Here is a 27,500-nt window from a genome sequence, read left to right on the forward strand (position 1 = left end):
TACTCTTAAGAACTAAGCCTGTCACAGAAACACATTCTCTCTCTCTCTCTCTCTCTCTCTCTCTCTCTCTCTCTCTCTCTCTCTCTCTCTCTCTCTCATGACCTTGGGATGCCAAGTATTAGATCCCCGTTCTTCGAAATTTATGCAGAGCATGTGTTAAAATAAAAGTTTCCTGTTGCCTTGAACGATAGGCATGTCATTTCTTTAACCTCTCTTATAATGTTGGCCTTTCTTACTTTTACGAAATCAGCCTTTGTAAAATAAAGAAAGAAATAAATAAAAATGAAAATTACAAAAGTCCAAAACAAACTCTTATACCCTATGTCTTTCAACGACGGAGTCTACTAACACCCAAACCATTCTCAATCCACAACCAACCAAAGCTACAAATATGCACCGCGTAGTTACTCGGTTATCGACAAATCTGAGCTCTATTTTGGAATATGTAAATTGCCCTAGTTATTTAACCCTTTCGATTTTTTCCTATCCTACGTCCAGACGTGACCAGTATAACCAAAACTCTTTGCCAGAACTGTTCTCTGCCGGCCGTCTCCTCACCAAGAGTAAAACCACAGTATCCTTGGCCTGAAGAAAGACGGGTGATCACGTGATTATGATCCGACGTAAAAAACAATCCTTCATGTAGGTTGTTTCATTCCAACTCATAAAGACTCTGAGGACGTTCCATTTCAACCAACACAAAATTTGATGGAACGTCATTCCAACTGATACAGAATCTGGGGTATCTAATTACCTGTCATAATCAATGTGATTGTAGTTCATATGTAATCTAATGTATTTTGTTGCAAACAATATAGAATCTGTGGATATTTCAGGTTAAATGATACAGTTTACAGGTATTGGGTGAACAAGTACTTATCAACTCTAAATGTTGGTTTACCACAGAATTATTCACCGTGTGTCGTCGCTTACTTCAATACATATTTTTCACCACTGCAAGGTTTGGGCGGGACAACGAGGATGGGTTATTGAGAACCAACTCGAATATTATGATTGTTTGGCTCAATGAAGCCAGGTTGAGCCATAGTATACGCAACGGCCACTTTGTTGTGTAACGTTGTCGGTCTGGCTCAATGGAGCCATAGCATACTCAACGCCAACCGTGTTACGTAATTAAAATCTCGCGCAGTTTCCCCGATGTGAAGAACTTCAACTTTTTATGTAATTTCTAATTTGAGACAACAAAGCCAAAGAATGTCATAGCCACGCGGACCGCCAACACATTGCAAATACCAACGAATATGAAAATTTTCTCAATTATATTTTTTACTCTCTTTACAATCAAATTCGCGACACGTTGTATGAGTAAACACATAAGCAAAATGAACAGCAGTGCGATTAATGACAAGGAAATGCTACGGAAGAATCTGAATTTTCAGACACAAGAGGCTGCCTTGCACGAAGTGAGTCGAGTCCGAAAAACTTGGGAGTAAAGGAAAAACTGTCAGTGAGAGAGAGAGAGAGCATGCGTATGTACCATCACAAATGTTTGGCTTGAGAGAAGGTTGAATCAAGTCTACGGATGGAACAATGGAGAGAGAGAGAGAGAGCATACGTATGTACCGTCACAAATGTTTGGCTTTAGGGAAGGTTGAATCAAGTCTATTGATGGAACAATTTATAGAGAGAGAGAGAGAGCAGGCGTATGTCAGAAATGTTTGGCTTGAGAGAAGGTTGAATCAAGCAGTACGGATGGAACAATGTGTAGAGAAAAGGAAAACAATAGGTTAGAGCTCGCGGACACCAATTAGTGAGGATAAGGCTGAGGAAGGTGACAAAGAATGTTACCCGGTATAAGGATATGGGAGGCCCTAAAGATCAGAGATCCATTTTAGTAGGGATAAGAAAACAGTGGTCAACATGTACAGGAAAGAAACGGCCTCAATGTCCTAAAGGGGCATCAGCATATTTAAAATGAAGCTGAATTTTCGAATAAGAAGAATTTTAATTCTTAGTAAGGAATCACCGCTCGGATAAAGTCATGATTCCTGTAATATTTAATGTTTCCTGTAATATTTAATGTTACAGCCGTTTTTCCCGCTCTCACATACATAATCCACAAAAATGACGCACTGTTTAACGATGTCCATAAGAGAACGCGACTGCTGGCAACAGCCATAACTCAAGGCCGTACAGATAAATATTAATATAACAAAAACTTTAAAATTTTTGTATCTTGACAGAACTGAACTGAATTTATTTATTACTCCCAAAAGTATCAAAATTTTATAACATATCAAAATAAAAATCTCAAATAAACAATCTCAGAATGGAGAAAACAGTTTAATATAATACCTTCGAACTTATTCAAGCGGATAAAATGTCTATCACCACCTAATTGAGGTTTCCCAGCACAGCAGAGAAAAAAAAATCCAAGGAAAAAGAACTTAGCTTCTAGCTTATTCACACTCTATTCAATCATTTTTATAACTAAGTGGGTTTTCGTATATACCACATCCCTAGTCGTCTTAAGCAGACACACGACTTCAAAGGAAAAACAAAGTCATTTTTCCTTAGAATTAAGATATATTTTGTGAATGATTTGCATTTTAATAAAGAAATCTCATGGAGTTAGGAGAGAGAGAGAAATGAAGATAATTGCAATAAATATGACTACGTTTCCTCCAACAAATCACTCATGTAATGTTATTGGCACAATATAAAACGAAATACAACTGAAAGATGCATTATTAAATTCGATATCCTTGGCTGAACACCCCACTAGATTTATCACTTGGCTGACTACCTTTGCAAGAAACCATATTCATCATACTGTATGTGAGGTTTATGAAACTTTTCACCATGATGAAAAGGTATTCAGAACTGTTACACGCATGGTCACTACGCCAGCTCGGGGCGAAACAACAAAATGTTTTAATTCTGATCTATTTAACCTTTCATGAAAAAGGTAACATACAGCACAACTTTAACATAGCAGGTATCCCACTGCCACATTCTAAATAAAGCATTAATACATGTCGAATTGTAACAAAGGACTGGCTATATAAATACAACGACTATGAATTAATTTTCAACTGACCGGGGTGGTTGACGTTGCTCTTTACTCCTTCGGCAGCAAAAAAAAAAAAAAAAAGCTGTTTCACTGACAGGTTATGCTCATGCTCCTAGTAACAGCGAAGGGGCTGACGAACATACAAATGAGCCGGGGTTTACCTTTGATTCATGATATTCGAGTAACCGAAGGGAGAAGTTTGTGTACGGAATTTATGACGCTGAATTCGGAGGTAAGAGAGGTCGTCCACGTAAAAAGTAAAAAATCTTTTTTTAGTATTCTTCCAACAGACCAAAATTATATTCCATTTACTTAAGAGGGATACAAAACCGCCAACATCGAAATATACAGCATTGCAGACTGACAAAACTATTATATCCATGAATTCAAACACCACCAAAATTTAACAACGGATTTTTTTTTTTTCGTTTTATAAAGAGCTACATTAATTTCTCATAAGTTGAAACTTGTGGATGGGTGAAATAATAAACACAAAACGTTTTTCCCCTTGTTTAAGTTGTAAGTGGGTATGAAAGGCTAGGGATTTTCCTCCAGTGAACAACAAAATGTAACAATATACTAGGCTACTAATGCATTTAAAGATCTCTGAAACTGGCGGTGTCTCCAGTATTACAGTATACCATTCTGGCCACAATATTCCAGCTTTAGCAAAAGGCTGGTCTTTCAACTTATGACTTTTTACTATTTTCTTTCCCTTTCCCTTTTGTGTGCACACGAAGATGCACACACAAAATGTGTCCATAAATATTTATCCACGTTCACTTATACGCTTTCTCTCAAATAGTAATTCCAGATGAGGTCTTCAACGCAAATGCATTTTTTATTCATTCCAAGCTGCAACCAACCACATTCGAATGACTGCCAGGTATATAATTTATTGCTTCTGCCAATAAAATTAAAAAGGATATTCGTTAACGGAAGTTGACCATATTTCTCTGCACTCCGTCGGGTTTCGGACCTAAAAATTCTTGCTAGTGAACTATCACACTGTGGCACACACAGACAGACAGACACACATATATACAGTATATATATATATATATATATATATATATATATATATATATATATATATATATATATATATATATATATATATATATATATATATATATATATATATATATATATATATATATATATATATATATATATATATATATTGTGCCTCCCCATTATTAGGTAGAGATCCTAACGTTCTTACAATACAAAGAAGGGTCAGCGATCAGCAATGTCTAACCAGTGCACACAACTGTAAAAGTACGTTTGCTGAAGGTCAAGTGCAAAAGTTTATTCATTACACTAACATCTTTCATGGCCACATCCTGGTAGAAAAAGCCGGCAACATGATTGACATGCAAATAACCAGTCTTCATGTTCAGCACAGGTATCAAGTCATGTTTCTATTAATGACATTGTTATTAGACGAATCTATCGAAAACGTGAGTATGCTATATATATATATATATATATATATATATATATATATATATATATATATATATATATATATATATATATATATATATATATATATATATATATATATATATATATGTATGTATATATATAGATATATATATATATATATATATATATATATATATATATATATATATATATATATATATATATACACATACACATACACACACACAAGCGTGTCTATCTGTAACCTGGGAATTCGCCTCTTTTCTTTTGATACTTATTTTACTAAATATTTTCAACGCATCTAAGCACCACATGAAAAATCTAGGAAACAAATAAAGTGGAAAAACTTAATTTACTCAATTACAACCAAAACGAGAAACCTTTCGCAAAATGCGATATGGGGTTCACCCTACAAATAGGTAAAAAGAAGCTGAATGATGTTGCAAGCAAACTAGACATCAGGAAGAACAAAATTTTCATTCCCCAAATGCAAGTGTCATTAGTTAGGGTCAATAGTCGCTAATTATCCAAGCCATAAGAGGGCACAAGACTTTAAATAGCTTGTCCTTTTACTTAAGTCATCAGCAAGAAACCATTCCATGTTCCAGAACAATAATGTTCAATAAGAATGCTAAGTAGAGGACGGTTTTACATGGTATACATCACATCTTGACTCCTTTAATATAAAATATGTGAATTCAATCAGGAAAAAGTCTTGAAGGCTTACATATTTCAGCGAAGCTTACTTGTTTAACATTAATTTTCTTCAATAGTTCCAAACTTTCCCTAAGTAAAGAAGGCGTTTAGTTTGCAACCTCTTTCACCTCATGCTACAAAAAAAAAACTTCTCTTCAAACTAGTGATGCTACATGATCTTAGACTAATTCTGTTACAACTCCTTTAAAGTATTCTGTTACAACCTTCTTTAAACTATTCTGTTACAGCCTCCTTTAAGCTATTCTATTACAACCTCCTTTAAATTAGAGTTAAATCATTTTGTTTTTGTTACTAATTTATCTTTCAAACACAAACTGGGAAAAAGTTAGAATCTATCTACATAAATAAAATTCTTCACAGATCATTCTTTGTTTTGAAAGGTGATTACAAATGGCATGAAAATCAAATTGCATCCCAAATGTGGAACATTCCTAATCAAGGAAATGAAGTTCAAATCTTAACAGGCCGGACGAGTTAACTAGATATTGCAGCAAAGTAAACGTTTTAAAACATATTCTAAGGTACTCTCATACTCCATTTCCTTCAACATTTCTTCGCCCAATTTTCGTTAAATAGTATTCGACTCAAAACTGATACTGTATATCCCAATTAATCTGCAGATTATTCTGCTAAATTACGCTCAACAGGTTAGCCCTAGGTAAGGTACGAAAGCCGTTTACCCATGCTCCATTTACCTGTCCCCCTATCTTTATAAGAGATCACGTTATACAACTGAGAGAGAGAGAGAGAGAGAGAGAGAGAGAGAGAGAGAGAGAGAGAGAGAGAGAGAGAGAGAGAGAGGCTTTTCCAGCACTGCCATACAATAAAATTACACTACTGTCAAAATCAAATTAAGAAAAAAAAATAAACAGCTATTTATCATAACATTTAAATTTGCTTTGTTGATATGAGTATGGTGCATCGGAAGTAAATAAATAACAAACAAATTTGAAATAATTACTTAAATTACAAACTCGACTTGCTAACCAATAAGCCGAAAACCTTACCAAGAATAAATCAACAATAGATATCATTAAATAATAATGAGGACAGAGTACTCAGTCTTTCTCCGGCTAAATGAAAGAAACAATTCATATCCGTAAATGCTACCAGGCATACGTGTGTGTACGTGCGCGCGTGTGTGTGTGAGCAGGAGGTGCATTCATTTGAAGGCCGCCATAACAGGCTCCAATTACGAGGACATAACATAACGGCCATCTATTATCACCACCGCCTCCTACTCCTCCTCCTTTTCGTCCTCCAGCTCCAACTCCTCCTCCCCAGTCCTTTCCTTCACCGCTACTAAAACCAAAATGCAACCTCCCAGACGACTCCCTCTCTGTCCCCAACCACTTGCAAAACACCAACAGCAATAAAGGTTTGTGGCGATCGGGGAAAAAAAATACATTGTCTACTAACTAATGGATATGTAAACAGGCATGACCAAAGTAAGAAGATAAAAATCAGTCATGTAAACATTCTGGAACAATTCACAAGGCAATAAACACATACAGTACTGAAGCAGAAATTAAATACTTGTCTGACAATACAGTACTAGGAAAAAGCCTTGAAACCTTTGCAATATTATCAAGGCAAGGCAATGGCAAGAATGTAAATGTGACGAATAAAAAGTGTGTGTGTGAGAGAGAGAGAGAGAGAGAGAGAGAGAGAGAGAGAGAGAGAGAGAGAGAGGGGGGGGGGGCACTAAGTTTACGATAACATAAGAACAAGGATTCAATCCTGGAACATGAAGCCGTCTAGCCCTGTATCAATTTGGTCCTGTTAAATCCATGTGTTCGGTGGGAAACTCGCAACTGCCATCTACCCGAATGGGCAATACCGGATGCCGTTTCTCATTATTTTTTTGTCCTTTCCATGTTTAACGTGCCATTAGTCGCCATTACGTGAGTCTCGGAAAAGGACCTAGATAAATTTATTTTTTATAAGACTTGTAGGAATGCTCCTTCCTTTAAACTTCTTACAATAGCCAGAGAGAGAGAGAGAAAAAATTTTTTACAGTGTTCATGTTAGAAGTTGTTAGTCATATGAAGAAGGTTTATTTACAACCCTTAATACGACGAACAACAAAGAATTCGGTTACAAAGCCCTGAAAACGATATGTATACATGTACGTACGAGGTGTGAGAGAGAGAGAGAGAGAGAGAGAGAGAGAGAGAGAGAGAGAGAGAGAGAGAGAGAGAGAGAGAGAGACTGCAGCTCTGTCGTATAGTAACAGCAATAAAAACCTAAAGGAGGAAAATTATTGTAGCAAGAATCGTTACAGAGCATCGTGGCAAAACACTCTAAGGATGGTTTGCGCCCACTTTCACTAATAAAAACTAGCGAGCCAAATGTAATGCAATGCAAAGTGATATTGATGAAGATGCTTAAGACAACCAACACTGCATAAAACTCACTGTCCATTGAGAAATAACTAAATAAATGATCTTCTAACTAGCTTAGTTTTTATTAGTGAAATGTTATACATTAAAAATGTTATAATTTATTTCCTCAATTTTTATAAGGAAGCCAAAAAGTTTACTAAAATATTTAACAATAACGGAAATGTGTAAGGTTAATGTATAAACAATACAAAGGAATTTCAAGCATATGATAAGAAACTGAAAAAGCACACATAAAAGAATCTATGAAATAACAAAACACTCTAGAACAAGTCTTCATAAAACGCCAGGAGACAAGCAACGAAAAAGGGGTACTTTTCAGTTTTTTAAACAGAGAGAGAGAGAGAGAGAGAGAGAGAGAGAGAGAGATTTCTCTTACCTCTTGAGGAAGTTGGTGTATTCCGCCTGCCTGATGAGCCCCGTCCTCATCATGATGGTCTGGAAACATTTGCGGTCGATTGCGAAGAGTTTGCAACCGGTGGCGGCTGTACAGAAGCAAATTGATGTTAAAGCAACCACAACCAACACACGACATGATGCCTTTATATATATATTACTAAATAAAAGGAATGAATATCAACTAAAAAACGTTGTCCACGTTTGTGCCCAATCACACTGATACCTACTGCACTAAGTGAAGAAATATCACCAACCATAAAAATCAAAATTAAAAGTAAGGCTGGCTCATTACAACTAAAAAAAAAAAGAAGCCTCACATTACTGACAATATATTCAAGCTAATATATACTAGCCATTTTATTCCAAACAAGTATTTAATTTAAATTCATTGACAGTATATTTCAGTTTGAGGAAAAATCACTTTGAAAAAAAAAAAGACAAAATAAGAAGTCTTGTTCGTTCTCATTACACACTGACCTTTTATGGTGGCTGTGCGCTTGCAGTTGTAGAGGATGGCGAGTTCGCCAAAAACTTTTCCTGGCGACATGTAACATAGCAGCTTTCCTTCTTTGCTAACTTCCACGCGACCCTCTGTTGTGAAAGAAAACATTTTTGAAATACTACCGAAATGCACAATATGTTTGCACATTAATTTTCAAGACCAATAAAACTTCTCTCAAGGAAGCTTACACTTATATGGCAAATGCACCAAACTGAGTCATATACAATTATTTCTATAGACAAAAATATTAGCCAAAGAAATTACAAAGAAAAAGTTTAAAAATTACCAAGCTCAATAAAACTCCTCACCCCTGTGCCCCTTCAAAATTGACCCTGCCTGAAGCCCAACTTACAAATGATTGCTTGATTAATGAGTTTATGCGCCTCTTTTTGGCAGAAGAGTCATTCTGGCACCATGCCGGGAACAAGAGCAAAAATCCAAAGTCCTTGAGCTGCCCCATATACAGTACTCTGTATCATGATTTCCCAGTCTTAGGTATTTTCCTTCTTAAAGGGTAAAATAAACCACAGTTTCTCTTGTTAGCTTCACTCTTAATTCTCATTTTTTTTGTAACTTCGTAGCTATATTTTTTATCAAATATATGTATTCATGCTTATATTTTTCCACTTTCTCTTAATTTCTTATACCATACAGGCCATCCATTTTTTAAAAATGTTGTTATACAATTATAAGTATATTACTTTGCTAGTTTTATAAAAATCTTCAATGCCTGTCTAAGAAGAAAGTCACATTACCTAACAGATGCCATGACTTGAACTGGCACATTCTCAAAAGGCTTCTTTAGGCCAAGACCAACAACTCGTTTTTGTTTGCTTTATTTGCACTTTTTCTTACGGTACTAACAGTGGAGGAAACTTTCAAGGTTGGTACCAACCTTCTATTATGATTAAGGGAAATATTCACTTTACAAACATATACCTCTCTCTCTCTCTCTCTCTCTCTCTCTCTCTCTCTCTCTCTCTCTCTCTCTCTCTCTCTCTCTCTCTCTATATATATATATATATATATATATATATATATATATATATATATATATTAAAATCAATCCAATTCAACTGTCATAAATGATATCAGTAGTCTCTCTCTCTCTCTCTCTCTCTCTCTCTCTCTCTCTCTCTCTCTCTCTCGTAATGTTAAAAGTTATAAATAACCGCAATAAAAACATTATAAGTATAAGAAGTTCAAGGTAGTTAATTATTAATTACCTGCATGACATTATTCACAATAATATAGATAACAACATCACTTTCAGTTATTGGAGCATGCATTTGAAGTTTTTCCAATAGCTATCAAGTCTCTTTATTTTAGTACAATGTACGTAATTTATATAACGTAAAATGTTCAAAGCGTACATCAGGAGACCAAACTGAAAATCACTCACTATTAGTTAATGGGAAAAACCTGGAATATTTTCCAGAAAAATTTGGGTTTGTTTCAAGTGGGAATGAATCCCATCGACTCAGTCATATTCAAACAGGATTTAATAACTGGCTTTTAACGTATAAACAGTTAACTGTCCAAGCAGAAAAGAGGACGTGACTGCATTAAGTGTTAACGAAAATCAAACAAAAACTCACGAACAACAGTTCTGAAGCGAGTCTGGGTTTGATAAACAAAACAATACCAGAAAAGGTCAAGCACTAATTAAAAGAACAACTGACATTTATGAAATGCAATCTTCAAAGGTATGAAGATCAAGTTAACGACCTACTGAGAACTTCATTCCCGTTTGCAGGGTGTTGCAATGATATGTCATTTCTACTCAAGTGAGTTACTTCTTTCTAAAGGTGCTTCTTGTGGGTCTCGTGACAACTTAATAGATATCTTGTAATATATTGCAGTCAAGTTATCGCTCTAACACACACATATACCCACACGCTGCGTTGATGATTTCCGTCGTTGCTATGGCAGTGTACGTAAACAAATCTCCCTCTCTCTCAGTTATCAAGCGGAAACCTTGTGCTATTAGCGCACGTACGGAAAGTCAGGTGTAGCTGTACCTTTAACAGAAGTAAATGTAACTCTACTGGAGTGTTTTAAAATTTCAGGAATCTCTCCTATTCATCCGAGCGAACTCAACCGTTAACCGGGCAGGTCACGGAGAACAATATATTACGGGTTAACTTACATCTTTTAATATCACGTGAGCGTCAATGAAATCTTAAAATTTCAAAGGAACACTGCCAATAATAGTAATAATACTAAAAGCAGCAACGCCCATTATGATGACTCCTAAACCTTGCATTATCAGTAAAATCAAACAGACGTTCCAGCTGCGACTCTTCTCAATATATATACACAGATGAACGGTAATTTAAAAACTAAATCAGAACATCAACTCGATACCAAACTGGTTACTTATAACCGTTTACAGTCAAGTCAGGTAACCACCTATCTGAACAGTTATATAAATAGAGACAGCAATGACTAAATTTGGCAATTTTACTCATGGCTCCGCAACAACACTACTGTACTTCAAATTACTTCACTTTTACGGTTTGTAACCCTCCGACAAGGGCAACTACGACCATGATCACCCAACCATAATTCACTGAGCTAAATTTTACCCGATCTCATCTTACAGGATACAGTTTATGAGTAAGTATAAGAAAAGTTACATTCTCATAACTAAACCAGAGTTTCAGAACAAGATCAACTGAAACTGCCGAGCTTATCCGGGTGTTGTAAGTCTCAACTAATATCTCGACAGAATGAGAATTTCATCGTTTTCGATGGTCGTGATGATCAGTTGCTACAGTTTTAATGGTCTTTAATGAACAATCCTGCCGCAAATCAGCACTTCAAATTGTGTTCTGCCATCCCTGAAAGTAAGTAACAGCATTTCTGACTTGGGGAAAATATACTCTCAACATTCAACCACATCGAGTGGCGTTATTTTTGTGATTTAGAACGATGACAAAAGAGGCGTCGGTCAGACGGGCAGACCTGGTCTGCAGTGGCCTTGAGAAATCAGGCGAGGGCGTTGGTCGTCCACTTCCCTCTCGTCCCCCCTTCCCTCACACACTCTGAGAAGGTTGAGGCAATGTGGAGGGAGCACAAGGTAAGGATGAGGTTCCAAGGCGAAGGCGTTACTTGTGTATCTAGAAAAAAATTCTTGCTCCTAGTAGAGACTTAGATGTAACACATACGGGATAATGTGGTGAATGTGCGTTTGCACTATACTTTCACATATTTAGCTACGCAGAGAGAAAAAAAAAACCGTAAAGGTATAATAAATAAAATATTTCATTTTTTCTCATTCGTTAAAGTAATATCCATTAAAGTCGTTATCAAGTTTAAAAGGGCCTCACTTCATGGATACTTCAGCCAGTCGGTAAATTTCCGACCTTTAAGTTTTATCACAAAACGGCTGGATCTAATATTTTATGTACAAAACATGCATCTATATCTCATAAAAAATTTAATGAAGTGAAAATTCATCTTTTAACACTTAAGAATTGAATAAAACCTTTTCCTTCACATGTATCTTGGTATTCAACAAAACAGGTACCTTACATGCACACAATACCATTTCAAAAAGTAACAAAAGATTGAAATTGCTATGGCATGGTCCTAAATAAGGTTGCAATCTGGAAAAACTCAAGAAAGAGAGAATTCCTGTAGAATACTATCACAATAGTAACATACGGCAACATGGGGAATTTACCTCGTCGAGGCCCTCCCTCGAGTTGATCTGTATATCGTCTGAACTGGTTACTGAGTCGTGATACCAGTTCTGACTCTGAACTTCACATCATGCTAGATCGAGTTAGAATTGCGGCCTGTGGTATGAAGGGTCATGGCTGACCTGACCGGTAGCATCACAATCTTGGTTCATCTGGAATGCGATCTGAGAACGTATCTCACGTCTGCTTACGTTTGCGCACTGACTGATTTGGTATTTTGATGAATACGGAGGAAGAAGTTTTCACAGAAAATGAGTCGGTGAGTGCTCAAGATGAATCACAGGAAATTTAAGCTACATTACGATATGCATTTTGATGGGGATAAAATAATCTAACTATACGCTCAAAATTATGGTACAGCTGAAGGGTGAAGTCTCCGATTTTAATCATCGCGATGGTAATTTTGAAGTAATACGTTATCTGGTTTCGTAATCGTAAAACGTTTCAGTTCAAAAATACGTTTTCATCGGCCAGAGTCTGGACATCATTCTAACTACCCGAGAAACCATACAGGTGAGCAGTAGTCTATAACTGGTCTAATCAACACCAATTATGAGCAGGTTATATGACACTGATATCTCTTTTTAGGAGAAGTTCTCAGCAACCATACAGGCTGTTTGTGAGAAAACTGCTATTGTTTAAAGCAGCTGACAATGTAAGATCTGCACAGATAAAGACTAGGTTCTTTGACTTGGGACTGTCTCGTAATTATTTTTCCATCCGGATCAAGATACTGGATGACACTTTGTGACTTCTTACAAATATGTAGGCATGACTACTTATTTCCTTTAAAGACGGCTTTATTTTTCAGTGACCAAAGATTAACTTTGATTCCTTTTGTAATTTGAAGCTGCTCGTAATTTTGTGAAGTTTCATACCGTGAGACGCGATAACCGTAAGTGAAGGTGGATTAAATGAAATTTTGTTTAAGGCTGCTGTCAATTACAACTGTCACGACCTGGGTTGTTTTGGTTAATGTTCCATTTGCTGAAACTGAAGTGTGCGATCAGTCAAGTTTCTTGCGTTCCGTTATGTAAAATTATCAATTAGATTGACTGTAAATTTTTATTAGCATTTCTGACTGGCCTATCAACTGAGATCCCGTACATTTCCTTTAAATAAAAACCATGGTGGTTAGGGCATAATTACCAGTGTTAGACCTTTTTTATCACTTTCCAGATAATTCCATCATAATATATGCTAATGACAAAAGCCAACACAATTTCAGGTTGCAGCTCTTCCTATTGCAATTTTAATTACACACAGGTTACTTATTCTTGAAAATTTTAGTAATGTCGTTATTGACTAAAGATTCGCCCTATATCATGCCATATAATACATGAGGTCTCAATAACGGCTGTCAGGTCCCATTGCAGAGATAATTTTAGAGTAGACTTCCAATGCAGAATTATGATCCGCGAACCCGATACTGTGTCGTGTCGTTGGTCCTTGTTATTCATATCGCAAAATGCTGGTTAACCAATTTTACATTCGAATCAGACCTCGAATATATTGAAGCGTGCGTATAACCTTGATGAAGATGATGAGCGAGCTTTATTTGGACAGGACTAAATAGCCAAACGAAATACAACAAACGAGAGAGAGAGAGCCATATTAATTAGATGAATGGTTTTTTTGAACTACTTAAATAAAGCAAAATTAAACTGTTTAGGCTACAAGATTAATAAAAATCTTTCTCATTTTATTTCAAAATCACACATTCATACACAATAGATGATGTAACCAACACAATAAAAATTATTTTTTTGAAGGCCATTACAACGGGCAAACTGGTGTCATTATCTTTCCCCGGGCTGAAGAAAAGAATAATCATATGAGATAAAAACTTAAATTACCAACACTAAAAATGCATAAAACTCCACGGAGTCAAACAAGAGTAAAACACAAACCACTTACGGAAAACCCTTATCAAAAAATCTGAGCCAAGAAGTACAGTATGTGTTTACGGATAGGATTTCAGCCTTAGAGCGACCCACAAGATATCATATCCCTCGAACTGGGTGCAGTTTTGGGGATGAGTTTAGTGGTGAACGTAAGGTCCCTATTTCTAAAAACCATCTCATAAAAGTTCAATTCTCGATGGTTATCCTTACGTGCCGATAAAATCAGTGTTTATAGTTCCAACCCAGACTTCCATAAAACTACAAAGGTTAGTCTCCAACGCTAATCTCAGGGATCATCCGGGCTACATCGCCCTTGAAACACTAATCTTAAATTACATAAAAACTTTTCAATTGCTATTTTTAATTTCCTTCATTACTATCGCGTAGCCTCTTCTGATTATTTATCTTACAATAAAGACGTCAACAATTTAAATCAAAGTAGCAGCCAACATGTTAATGACATTGGCGATGAGGTTTTGGCTTAAGAAATGTAATTATTTGAGAGCAATTTACTCTTCCAAGCTACGAAAAATGAATTTAAAACAAATTATTTAAAAAAATTGAATTTAATGGAAATTACTTACTAAATAATTTAATTAACTGGTTACTGGAGGATGGAATATAAAACATTCTATTGAAACGTATAAAAAATCCATTTTTCACTTCTAATCTTTATAAAACCAAGGACCCAATCTGGAGTAAACTATAACACAAGCATACTCGCACGCGCACGCACCGACAGTCTGCTGATGATAGTGCTCACAGAAGCCTTCATAAAAAATCTTCCTTCCCCTTCCTCTAGAACCTATAGTAAGTAGAGTAGTGGAACGTAGCGCGAAACAGGAGACGAAAGGGTGTGGTCACTTCCTCTTCGTAGAATTCTTAGAGGTGTGGGCCAAGCAAAAATACAATGGCGTTGCCAATTCAAAGTATAAGAAGGCAAGTAGGGAAAATGTAAATTTTTTGGGAGTAATATTTTTCCCAAGAATAAATTCGGAGACAGGGGCGACTGTGTAAATTTGTTTATATCTGCTGCAGCAGGGCGTGGGAAGGGGGCAGAAAGGAGGAGGAATGGACAGATGAACCCATCGAAGGCCGCCACAGGCCACCAATGGAACGTTAATGGCGAGCAATGGCATCGCTACGAGGCACACGGAGTAATATATTTTACTTCACTTCCACTTATCTTACAGAGTAAGCACATAACGATATGGTTAACATAACCACCCGTACAGTCACTTCCGTATAACGATAACCTTGCAGCCATAATTCCGATACCGTGGCGTCAGTGGCGAAAGTTTGCCTTCGCCGATGAACTCTATAACTTCTAAAGCAACTAAATATAAAACACGGATATTTAGAGGAAGACTATTCAATACTGTGCGCAGAAGAAAATATTTTCATTTTTTTTAAGGAAATTCTAATATAAACGAACCAACAGTTTTATGACATCCTTGAAGTCAAACAAAATAATTTCAAATCAACGCAATTACAACGCTACTTTTAAAACAGAGCCAACTTGAGAGAGAGAGAGAGAGAGAGAGAGAGAGAGAGAGAGAGAGAGAGAGAGAGAGAGAGAGCAAATGCTTTCCTAAATTACACCCCTGAGCACAAAGGACTCCACTCCTGGCCACGAGTCCTAATCTCACCTCTTCCCCATGTCCTTGCCAAGGTCGGCCATGATGAACTCAGGATGATAAAAGCGTAGGAGGGGGAAGGGGAGAGGTGAGGGGGGGAATGGGAGGAAGGGAGAGTCAAAGGAGGGCTTACTGAAGCATTAAAAAGCATTTCCCGCCTTTGAGCGAGAGAGGATGATTAACAATCATGAATCATCTAAGCCGAAGGCATTGGAGGCGGTGCCGTAATTTAAAGCATCACCACTGGGCATGGCGAGTTCATGCCTGCTCTGCCCTCCCATATCTTTTGGAACTAGATCCTAATTTATTAACTACTGCGGGAGGTCAGTGATCGCAAGATTCGACAGGCCATCACTCATGCAAACATTTTCCATTTAAAGTAAGGCTGCCGGGAGTTTCTTGCCACCATTTTTTTTTTTTTAGTAATAAAAAATTCCTAAAGTATTCACCCATTTAACAATGTCTTCATGGATTTCTGAAGTACGGTAGCTAACCTGAGATAGATATCGACAACATGAAAAACCATAGCATTCTCACGAGACATTCTAGTACTAGTATAATGCTTACTACAATTAAGCTCGCAATCATCATTATAATCTACTTATCAAAAGCTTTAGGCTTAAAATGAAATTACGAATAACAGAATGAAACTACAGCTTTAGATCAGAATACCTGGTTTCTCGAGCAATAAATCATCAAAATTGTTTCCCATTAGCAACCACCGAACTCCAAGGTATGATTCCTGCTCAGTGTGCCTAATTTGTGTCCAGGACTGTATTCCTTTCATGATTTACGGCAAAATTCCATTTCAATGGTCCTTGACCTGCACTCAGAAAGAAATGGACTTCCTTTAAAACAATGAAATTTGTCATTATTATTATTTACTAAATTCATACATTAAAATACCAATACGTTACGAAATTGCTATAAACAGCTCGAGCAAATTTTCCCACCATGACACGCTTTGAACAATGCCAAAACTATTGATTTTGCAAATATACCTAATATACACTACTTTGTTAAATGTAATACAAATATAATAAGCATAGAATTATACATATAGTTTTTTTATCAATGTGAAAAAAAAAAAAAACAGCGCTCTCAGAATACTAAATAATTTTCATTGCCGACAATCCTACATGACGCTTCGCAGACCACATATAACTTTCCTAACGCAGAATTAATAATAATATTTAATTAATTAATAGTAAAAAATCAAGTAAAACTAAACTCATGGCTTCAGGTATATAAAAAAAAAAACCGTGTGAATTTCATTTCTAGTTAAGAAACAGTAACGTACCAATTCCGTCAAAGAAGACGGCAAAATTCAAGTCATTCTGCATCCTGCACATTTCTTACAGAAAAGGTAAATTAACGGATGAACAATGGGCATTTTGGTGGGACAAAGAACAACGTACTGGACAAGACACGGAATGACTTGCATAATTTTATCGCTTTCAAAGTTCCCTTGCATTTCCGTTCTTTCGAGAGACTGACAGGGTTGTCGGCAACTATTACCAGAAGGGCCAGAAAACACAACACATATCAGTCTCTTATTGTCATGAAAACTAGAAAAGGCAATCGGAGAATGCAAAACTCAGTCATGGCAACTGCCAAAAATCTTTATTTTCATCAACAACAACAACGACAATAATAATAATAATAATAATAATAATAATAATAATAATAATAATAATAATAATAATAATAATAATAATAATAATTATTATTATTATTATTATTATCCTCAAGAACGGATCAAATTCTGACGCCATGCTGGGGGAACATTCATAGGGTGACTGCCTCAAGATAGAGTTCAATATCGATGAAGAACTGAAGCTGTTTCCTTGGCGGAAAAATGCGTTGCACCGCCATCGACTCCTCCAGTCACTTCATCCTCTGGAGGGGGTCACCCAATGTTTCAACCGATGTCCTCAAAACCCATTCGTATGTCTTCACGAAATGTTGTTAAAGGGGGAAAGCAGGCACATGAAGATTTGGGGTGATTTATATCACATAAAGTCGTGATATTCTCATCGATAACAACCAAAAATTGATCATCTGGTGATCATTCAATGTTTTCACCAAGTTACACCGAAATATTTAAAAGAGTCATCACGTGAACCTGCTGACACACTGACAGAGAGACAGAGAGGAACGAGCAAGCAAACCTAACCAAAAACATAACCATATCAACGATTGTTGTTCAGTCACTCGATGACTCTTTTTCACCGTTTCGTCAAAATCGTTCGTTGGGCTTTACATTATCCTCCGAACAGACAGGCAGGCAACCTCCTTAGCGAGGCTAATCAAATGTAAGAAGAATCAGCGTTAGTTATCTTAAAGACTTTCTCCAATCGGGGTGTACATCATCAAAATGCCACTCAGTAATTATGTCACTGGAGAAGATCAGTAGAAATTTGTGCCAGTATATTACGACCACAAAGAGTGCGCAACGGCCCAACTCTACAGATCTTTATCTGCGAACACTGAAAGTTGTCCCGAGTTACAGACCGTGTTTGGCAACCTGAATCCAGAGGATACAAAGTCGCCGTGGATTCACGAGAGGTAAGAAAAGTAGCATTCCTTGACAGGTTTAAGCTTCGTGCTGGCAAAGTGCGGTTTCAATCATGCAAATATGAATATTTCATAATCAAGGTAACATGACACATAAAATGTTAGTGATCTCTCATCAACGTCACTGACAACCATCTTAATCATCCTCTTCTCGTTTCCTTCTCCAATTCATCCTCTACACAAGGGAAAACTGATACATAATGTTACATGAAAAAGAAGAGGAAAGACCAATATCTTTGGCTGTAAATCAGAGGTACATTTTTATCAGAGGAAAATGTACGACGACTTTATAACTGTCATAACCTGAATACTCCTCTCACGTTTCCAACATTTATCGATCATTGTAAACATTTATGGAACCTGTTCGAGGAATAACATGAAATATAACGCTGTCCAGGGTAAATCAGAAGACAACAAACAGATTATGGCATGATTTAAAAATTAAAAGGGATATTTGTATGTATGTAATGTGCACAATTTTTTCCGACTTAATATTTATCTTCTTACAATCTGTGATGGTATTAAAATAACTTGGATTTATTTTCACACCCATATTGTTATTCTTTCCTCATGAAAAGGGTGAGTGAATATGTTTTTGCTGAGGATAAAAGTTCATCTTTCATCACTCATATTTACTTTGGTGGGATTAAGTAAGGGTACCACACTAAAACCTTTTTCTCGTATTTTTTCTCTGTATTCAAGCCTTTGATGTCCCGTTTAAATAAATAAATAAATTAACGCTGTTTCTCCTCCTCTTTTATATTTCTTCAGAAAATATTTCACTGATATAAGAGGACTTATCTGTAGACTTTTATATGTAAAGTCTACATTTCATATGAAAACCTTGATGTAATTTGTTAAGAGAGGGGTCTCGACTATATTCCATGAATATCAAATTATAATTCAAAATTATCGGTGTACCACCATGCAAGGACAGCTACACACGCTTGAAAAAAGCACACTGATTTGTATAACATAAATAATCGGACCAAATTTGACATTCCCCTGAAAGGAAGAGTGGATGTTGGAGACTTTAATTTACAAATTATTATTTTCGTGTCTAAAGACCTTGTTTTAATTACTCTCACCCAGTGGAAAGCCATGACTTGTATCACCTTAATAACCCTAATATGTTTTTCTGAGGAATAGTTCATTTAATTCTCTGTTATTCTTGCGCTTGTCGGATTGTGGGTGGGATGACTTGTACTTGCTGCGCTCTCTCCCTCTCAAGTTCTTGCTCTTGATTGGGAACACGCCTTGATCTTGCGTCTTGTTCTCCAAGTCGCGATCTCGAACCAGGGAATTAGGTCAAGTTTAGGCCGGTCTCTCTTTTGGCAGAGCGTCTTGGTGGAACCATTCTCCTGTCTGTTCGTGCTGTTCTAGAGGACTCACAACGATTTAAGAGTTGTGAACATTATGCTGTACGAAATACATGTATAAGTGGGCGAGGCCGTAAACAGACTAACGGGTTTGTGTCTTACTGTTTATAAACAAGGAACAATGGCACCCTTTAGTTAAATCAGTTTCCATAACTTGAATGAGAGTGAATCTTAACACCTCCTTCATTTGAAATTTACCTAAGAAAGTTAAAATGCTGGCCCCTCAATGGTTCTTACTAAACTTGCAGAAACATGAAAGCTGTAGACAAATAAACAAAGCTAACATTTCTGAACTTCTAAACTGATAAAAAATCACGAATAAATTATGAAAAGCCTTTAATATAATTCAGTACTTCACAGGGGTTTAAAAGACTAAATCAAGCGCCTTCGATGAGAAACTGTCTGTGCTGATAGTCTCAGTTTTACCAGGTTCAACAATATTTTCAGTTTCCTGGGAAAGGAATAAATGTGACCGAAGGAGTGTTCGATGCTGCCATAAAACACGATTACGATATCACTTTCATTTACTAAAATTTGAGAGCAAGGAATTTGTTCATTTTTGATAGAAATATTAACTGCAGGGCAAATGGCTTCTTTGGGACCTTACATAGTCTGAATCTCAACTTTTTAATTATGTAGAGACGGCGACAAAATCATCACACATATTCCTTACAGTATGTGTGCATATGTATAGGTAAAAGGTGACAGCTTTCGGAAACCTAGATAGCCCTCTGACTCAAAAAGCAAATGATATCCCATCTCTCAATTTCTCAATTTTATTAAAATTCATCGTCAATTCAATGAAAAGTAGAGAACGTGAATCTAAAGTGACCCATATAATGCCTTCAGCAGACACCTTTACCGTTAAGCTACCTTTGGCTTTGGAAACAAGTGAAACCTAAATCAAGAATAAGGCCCACTTCCAAGCCCAGGCAAGGATGGGTTTACGACGTGCAGAGGAGAGTGGCCTTTAACGGCAGTCGTTTTCAGAATTACCACGTTTCTGTCAAAGCAATTTATCCACTTTCTGGCAAAACAATGTGAGGAAAGCTGTGAAAGAAGACCTTTTCACAAATTTCTCTCCATAAAGTAACAAGGAATATCACACAATTCAATCCCACCTAGAGCAAAATAATAACGGACTTGCGAACCTAGACGAATTACACCTGTTCTACTCACAACGAAACACAATTTCCTCGCTTTTACATAATTCCAAATATAGGACATCATCAATTTACCTTTATTAGAATAAATTTCAACACACAGAAATTTCTCTCCCACCTCATCCACTTTTTCTCATTTCCATATTTAACCAAAACCCATGAGCCTCAGCGGAGTAAATAACAGACAAGCGATCCTGAACCTTTCGATATCCAATAAATACCCGCAGTTGTATCTAGACATCTTTCTCTACTGATTTTCAAGAAAGAGCTATATATTTCTGAAACTATATGTATATGCGCACACACAAACACACATATATATGTATATATATATCCATAATTTATGTTTATGTATGTGTATATACATATATACACACACATACATATAAATATACAAATTTTATGATCAACAGTCAAAAAATTACATATTGCACAAATTCTGAAATCTGGAATCAAGAAGTAGAACAGTCAGAACAGGCCGAAAGAGAAAGCAAGGAACTGAAGCCTCGAGAGCCCTCACAAAGATAGGCAAGACCTCAACTGCAATAACATGACACAGCTCCAACAGTACATTTAAATCATTTACGAGAGGAGAAACTTTACCGGCGTTTCGAAATTTTGAGATAAAATCAGTCACATGAAGTCACCATGAAAGAATAAACACAAATTTACAAATACTGCATAGATACAAACATATTCGCAGAAGTGTACCTTTACATAAATATGTCACGAGCAATGATCAACATACCAATGAACTGCAAGTTCAATAGATGTAAACTTAAGGAATTCATGAAAAGCTTTCTTAGTCTTAAATCCAACAATATCGATAGTAAATGCCTATCACACAAAACAGACTGTATTCAAAAAGCTTCTGCCAAACTAAATGGAAAATTCTCTTTCTTACTTAGCTGACCCAAATAACTCAACGAGACCAGAATAAAACATCCTTTCCCTTGGTGTTTTCCTCATAACCCATCCGGCCAGATTCGTAATGAACGACCAGAAAACGCTCCGACGGACACAATGTCATGGGTTAAAAGTTCTTGTGCAAAAGCCTCGCCGGTCACGGCAATGGTTGTGTCAAAATTCCATGTGACCAGTGACCTGGGCCAAAGACTGTAACACTGCTCGCTAAATGGCAACCAAACGTTGCAGTGTCAAGAAATACAAGGGTTGAAGGAACTCGGTTTATGTGAAGAACGAAGCCAAATCCGCCGACGTCCGCAGAATTGTAAGGATATTTTTATTCACCTTAACGGATGAAGCGAAAACATTCCTTGTAGTCTAGTAATACTTATGGGTCATGAACCTACATTTACAAATCTACCTCTCCGTACGGGATAAACTCATGGTCAAATGCACCATTAATGATGATAATTCAAAGTAACTGGTAGCTTTCGACCCAAGCTTGGTCACACAAAAAGAAACTACGTTTGCAGAGAGAGAGAGAGAGAGAGAGAGAGAGAGAGAGAGAGAGAGAGAGAGAGAGAGAGAGAGAGAGATCAAACTCCAAAATTAGCAATGTCCTGCTTGCTCGGAGATGATACAGTCTGATGGTCACACAGGACTTCAGACTATTCCATTTCTCTTTTCTTTCTTTTTAAGATGGGGAACCCGGTCCATTACAGACGTTAACACGAAGAAGCGTATCTTTGGCGATAATAAACTTATTAGAAAAGTACATTGGAAGTATCCTTGTTGCAACTGCTTATTCGAGACTTCAGTACCTAAGGATCAGGAGTAGGTCAGTTTGCTGAAGTTTCAATACCTTTTAATTTGTAAGTGTTGTAATTACGTTTCGATAAGGGCGGGGTTCCATTTTGCAACATCGCTCCGCTACCGTTCTCGCCATGGGAAAACAACTTTCGTTCGTCAGCGGAGCAACAACACAACATACCCATAAGGGAAACGATGATGCATTCAATTTCCTCCATGTTCTACAATAACGTATCTCACCTGAACAGGTTGACGTCAGATTAAAAGTGAAACTTTCATGTCACGATTCCACTCTTTTTGCAGTTTCCGTACAGCTCAACACATTCGATGAACACTAAATCGTTGCCTGTCTCAAAATAATTCGTTATTAGATTGTTTGATTATACAGCTAAGCTTAAGAAATCCATGTGCCTAACCCAACGCAATTTGATCCAGTTATTTGAATCTATGCAGTAATATAAAGATGCAATTAATAAATACTCAATAAACTGAAAGAAAAAGGACAGTATGAAAGCTAAAAAGCTCTAACATAATGAATATTTCTTGTTACTATTCTCACCTCCACATAAGTGAAGTCATTTTCCGGTTTGACCCAAGTTGGGAATGACCCATCTGAACAGGTGAGGTCAAGAGATTATAAAAAGCGACAGTGGGTCGAGAGAGGGGGGAGGGGCAAGAAGGGCCGGAGGGACCAATGCAGGAGAAGAGACAGGGCAAGGCAAAATTCAAGAAAGGGAGGAGTGGGTGTTGGCAGATGAGGGTGAAGGTAAGGAGAAAGGGAGTAGGAGGGGAAGGGGGGAGGGGTAAATCTGGGTCACAATGCCCAGGCGATTATGTGGCAACACCCCCAACCTTTGACCTCAAACTGATAACCAGACAAGCTATTACTTTGAAAGCAAGACTTTATCGCAAGGGTCTGTGATTTCTGTATCATCAAAGGCTCTCCAAATCCTGATAATTCGTGCTCATTCGTACCGGTTCCCAGAAGCACAAAGGATTTAACGCTCAGTGAAAGTAAATTTACTCTCAGTATGAAAAGAAGAGTTCATTCATTTGAGATTTGATAAAAACAGGAAAAAAACCACCATCACTCCAATAAGATCGATGTTCCTCTGAAATCTTCAGCTTATTGCGACAAATAACGGTGTCAAACATTATAAATAGTAAAAACATATTGATCCAGGCAATTACATCGAATCTTTTAATGAGAAATTTTAAAACTACTGCTGACTTCAACAAGTCACGATTGTTGGCCATCCAACCAATCTTCTCACGCGATGTGTTCGCATCAGTTACAAAACAATGGGAACGCTTCAATGAAACCTAATATACCTCCGCAATATAAATTGACATATTATAATTTTGCAGACACGAAGGGCAAATGAATGAATGACTATGAGAGAGAGAGAGAGAGAGAGAGAGAGAGAGAGAGAGAGAGAGAGAGAGAGAGAGAGAGAGAGAGAACTGGTGGAACTTTGGCTTGAATTAGGTACGAAGTACATTTTGTCCCTAACGTATCGCAAACTGAATATTATTATATTTTCAGAACAAAGGTAAACGAAAAAGTTACTCGTCGCGTCAAGACCAGCAATTCAGTTACCACTGAAATTTAAAAATCAAAATGGGAAAAAATACCGATACCGTATTTTTTACAGTATATGACGAATACCATATGAGTTCAAATATATAAGAATGCTTTACTTTCAACCTTTCTTTTGTTACAAGTACAAAGTGACTATCATTAACTGCAACCCTTAACCAAAAAATGAAATTACAACCTAATGTAACAATGGGACGCAAACTGATTTTATTTTTTCGCCAGGTAATCAACATACTTTGAAATTCATTCTAAAACTTCCACTCCTCAAGGTAACGATCTGACACCTAATATATGTGCAAATCTCTGATCAAATGAAAGTTTCTTTAGGATTCGCTCACAAGGTGCCAAACCACTCTCGCCGAACAAATGAGATCAAGAAACCACTTAACGTCTTGCCTTGAAGGCTTGGTATGAAACATCATTGTATTGCATTTATCTAGTGCAAAGTAGAATGCGACACACCCACTACGATATCGTCCTTAATATGTCTAAACAATGAGCAAAACTAGAAAGTCCATAAGTCTTTCTTGTACGACACTATATATATATATATATATATATATATATATATATATATATATATATATATATATATATATATATATATATATATATATATATATATAGATAGATAGATAGATAGATAGATATAGATATAGATATAGACATAGATATGTATGCGCGCGCGCGTGTGTGTGTGTGTTTAAGTGTTTTAAATACTTCTACGAATGAGTGATACGAGATTTAAAAGGAGAGAAATAAGATGCAGGTGAAATAGTTATGGGATATAAAAAAAGGGGTCCTAAATATGAACAGAGGAAGGAGCGACCGATATCTGCCAACGATACATTACTGATTGGAAACACTGAAGAGAAACTGCACAGACTGGTAAAAGGTTATGTAAGCTTTTTATGAAGGGAACACTGAGAGTAAGTGAGCGAGGTAAAATGAAAAATGAAAGCTGGAGAGATGCTGGAACAATGGAAGTGGTTAATTCGTTTGGTTATTGGGATTAGATGTAATGGATGATAGGATGAAAGAGGAAGGAGTCACAGACTAAATGCATCAAGGATGCTGGAAAATCTTTAGAAAAAGATGATGTCTCTGGAAGCCAAGTTGTAATGAGTAAAGGAATTTTTGAGCCAACTCTCTTTTAAGCATGGGAAGTGTGGATGCTGAATGCTGACGTTGTTGAGATGAAATGCCTGCATAGTATATGAAGAAGAAAATGAGCTGAAAGGGTGAGGACAGTGGAGACACGAAAGAAGCAAGAAAGTATGCAAGATAGGGTAGAACTGTGCAGCGAGTTCAGGAGATTCGATATGTGCTTTCATACACACTATCCAGCCCTTCTTGGGCCTCCCTCCCCTCGCCCCTCCAATCTGGAATTGGCAATGACTTGGTATTCCAATGCATCATATGCAAAATAGACAAGCACCTTCTAGAGGGTGGTGAACCACTTGGTGGAGGAAATTGTCCCTAAATTGCAGATAAGCTTTATTTTGAGGCCAGAAGCAACCATAAATATTAAATCTGGTTTTTCTTTGGTGGGCCGCCATCACAATGGTAGTAAGCTTTGCAACCAGTGCCAATAGTTCTGGAGCACAGGTAAAACATACCCAAAACAGAGAAACGCCTATTGAAGGGCTACTGGGCATTTGGTGGGAAGATACGTCCCTTGATGACAGATAAGCCTCTTCACATGAGGCAAATGGCAACCACGTCTTCACTTACGTGGAAAGCCTTGATAATAATGGCATTTTTGCTGCCCTATGATACCAAGGTCACCAATGAACTAGGCTTGTAGGCATCCTCCAGTTATTACTGAGAAAAGGCACAAGAAAAAAATTATTTGATGTGTATGTGCGCGGGCGTGTATCAGAGCACGTGTACGTATACAATCCCATCAAAATGATTAATGTACAACAATAAGTTCCATTTCCAACTATTCATTCACATGGCAACATCTCCGATTTCAGTTTAAAGATTCTAATAAAACGGCTAGAGCGGATGTCGGTTAGTATTCACTTTAATTCATTATTAAATCGGTTTTCATAGCACCATTCAGTTCACAACGAAAAATCACGAGTTCCTTAGAACCTCTCGGATCGCTGTCGTCCCAGGGAACCGTGGGAACCCCAGCAGGACATTCCTGTACAATCTCTTCAGTTCGTCAAAACCGGCCTTAGACGGCACGCGACAAGAATATTCACTTCGTCATTTCTCTCTCTATCTCTACCTCTCATATCATCCTCCTCATCCAAAGTGGGAATCTGTTATCATTCCTCTATCTGTTAACTCTGGTAATCGACTAAAACACGAGATCATCAATATCTGAGAACCAACCCATGTCAGCTCAGCCTTAAAGGGTCGTCAATAATTTATGATAAGCATATATAGCACCAAAAGAGTATTAAGGAGATTAAGTCCGTAAGACTAGGTGATGATATACATGACCCATGACCCCTCGTATCACATAGCAGGCACGAAGAAAATTTCTTACACAAGCAACTCCCCTATGTAATTTTTAGTTTTCTCGTTTATCCTATAGATAATCCACTACTATTTGCTTTCTCTTGCCCATTCAAATTTAAATCAGAACATTTGTTCAAAAGGCTGTATAAATTTTCAACACGAATTCTGTAGCCACATTTACAGGGCATGTAAACTAAAAGAAAAAAAAATTGCTATACAATCGAACAAACTCAAGATACTGCACTTGAAGAGCCACTTTCCTATTTATCCTTCGATAATGGAGAGGAAAAACGAGAGGAAATTGACTTTTGATGATACGATGCAGGTGGAAAAAAGATGGAGAACTTTTGGCGAGGATAAGGTGGAAACTACTCTGAAGAATTAAGAGATGAAAATCACTCTTCCTCAATTTTCACAACTTATTTTTTAAAAATGTTATTTATGTTTTTACCTTTTCTCCACTTCATCCTTCAATAACAAGCAGAACAACAATTTTACCAATGTTGAAAGCGAATAAGCATACCACAATTTAGACTGCATGCCAGAGGATCACCAAGAAAGGAAAGTGAGACATTTTCTCTGATGACTATTTTACAAAGCTTTACCTTGACCCTTTTCTTCAACACGATATACGAAGACCAATTTATTTTTCGTAAAGCGTTTCTTGAAATATACATTTTTCTCTTACATTTTCTTTCGGCAATCTTTAATTTTCCATCAATGCAAAATATGTAATGGCATTTGTGTACAGAGTTCAATGGAAGTTATTATCAATTCTCTGCAACTATAAAAATAATCAGCTTGAAGATAACATCCCTACACACCCATGGATTTGG

General features: G+C 36.9%; 1 protein-coding gene across 8 annotated transcripts in view; it reads right to left on the reverse strand.

Annotated features, from left to right (window-relative positions):
• Positions 1–27,500, reverse strand: part of for (cGMP-dependent protein kinase for) — a 704,904-nt gene that overhangs the window by 78,023 nt on the left and 599,381 nt on the right. For all 8 annotated transcript variants that reach the window (XM_067098864.1, XM_067098863.1, XM_067098860.1 and 5 more), the window contains 2 exons: positions 8,482–8,595; positions 7,985–8,090 (listed from right to left, as the gene is read on the reverse strand). In XM_067098864.1, the coding sequence (XP_066954965.1) occupies positions 7,985–8,090; positions 8,482–8,595 (220 nt within the window). The remainder of the gene's footprint in view (positions 1–7,984; positions 8,091–8,481; positions 8,596–27,500) is intronic.

The sequence above is a fragment of the Macrobrachium rosenbergii genome, chromosome 55, assembly GCF_040412425.1.
Source record: "Macrobrachium rosenbergii isolate ZJJX-2024 chromosome 55, ASM4041242v1, whole genome shotgun sequence".
Lineage (NCBI taxonomy): Eukaryota > Metazoa > Arthropoda > Malacostraca > Decapoda > Palaemonidae > Macrobrachium > Macrobrachium rosenbergii.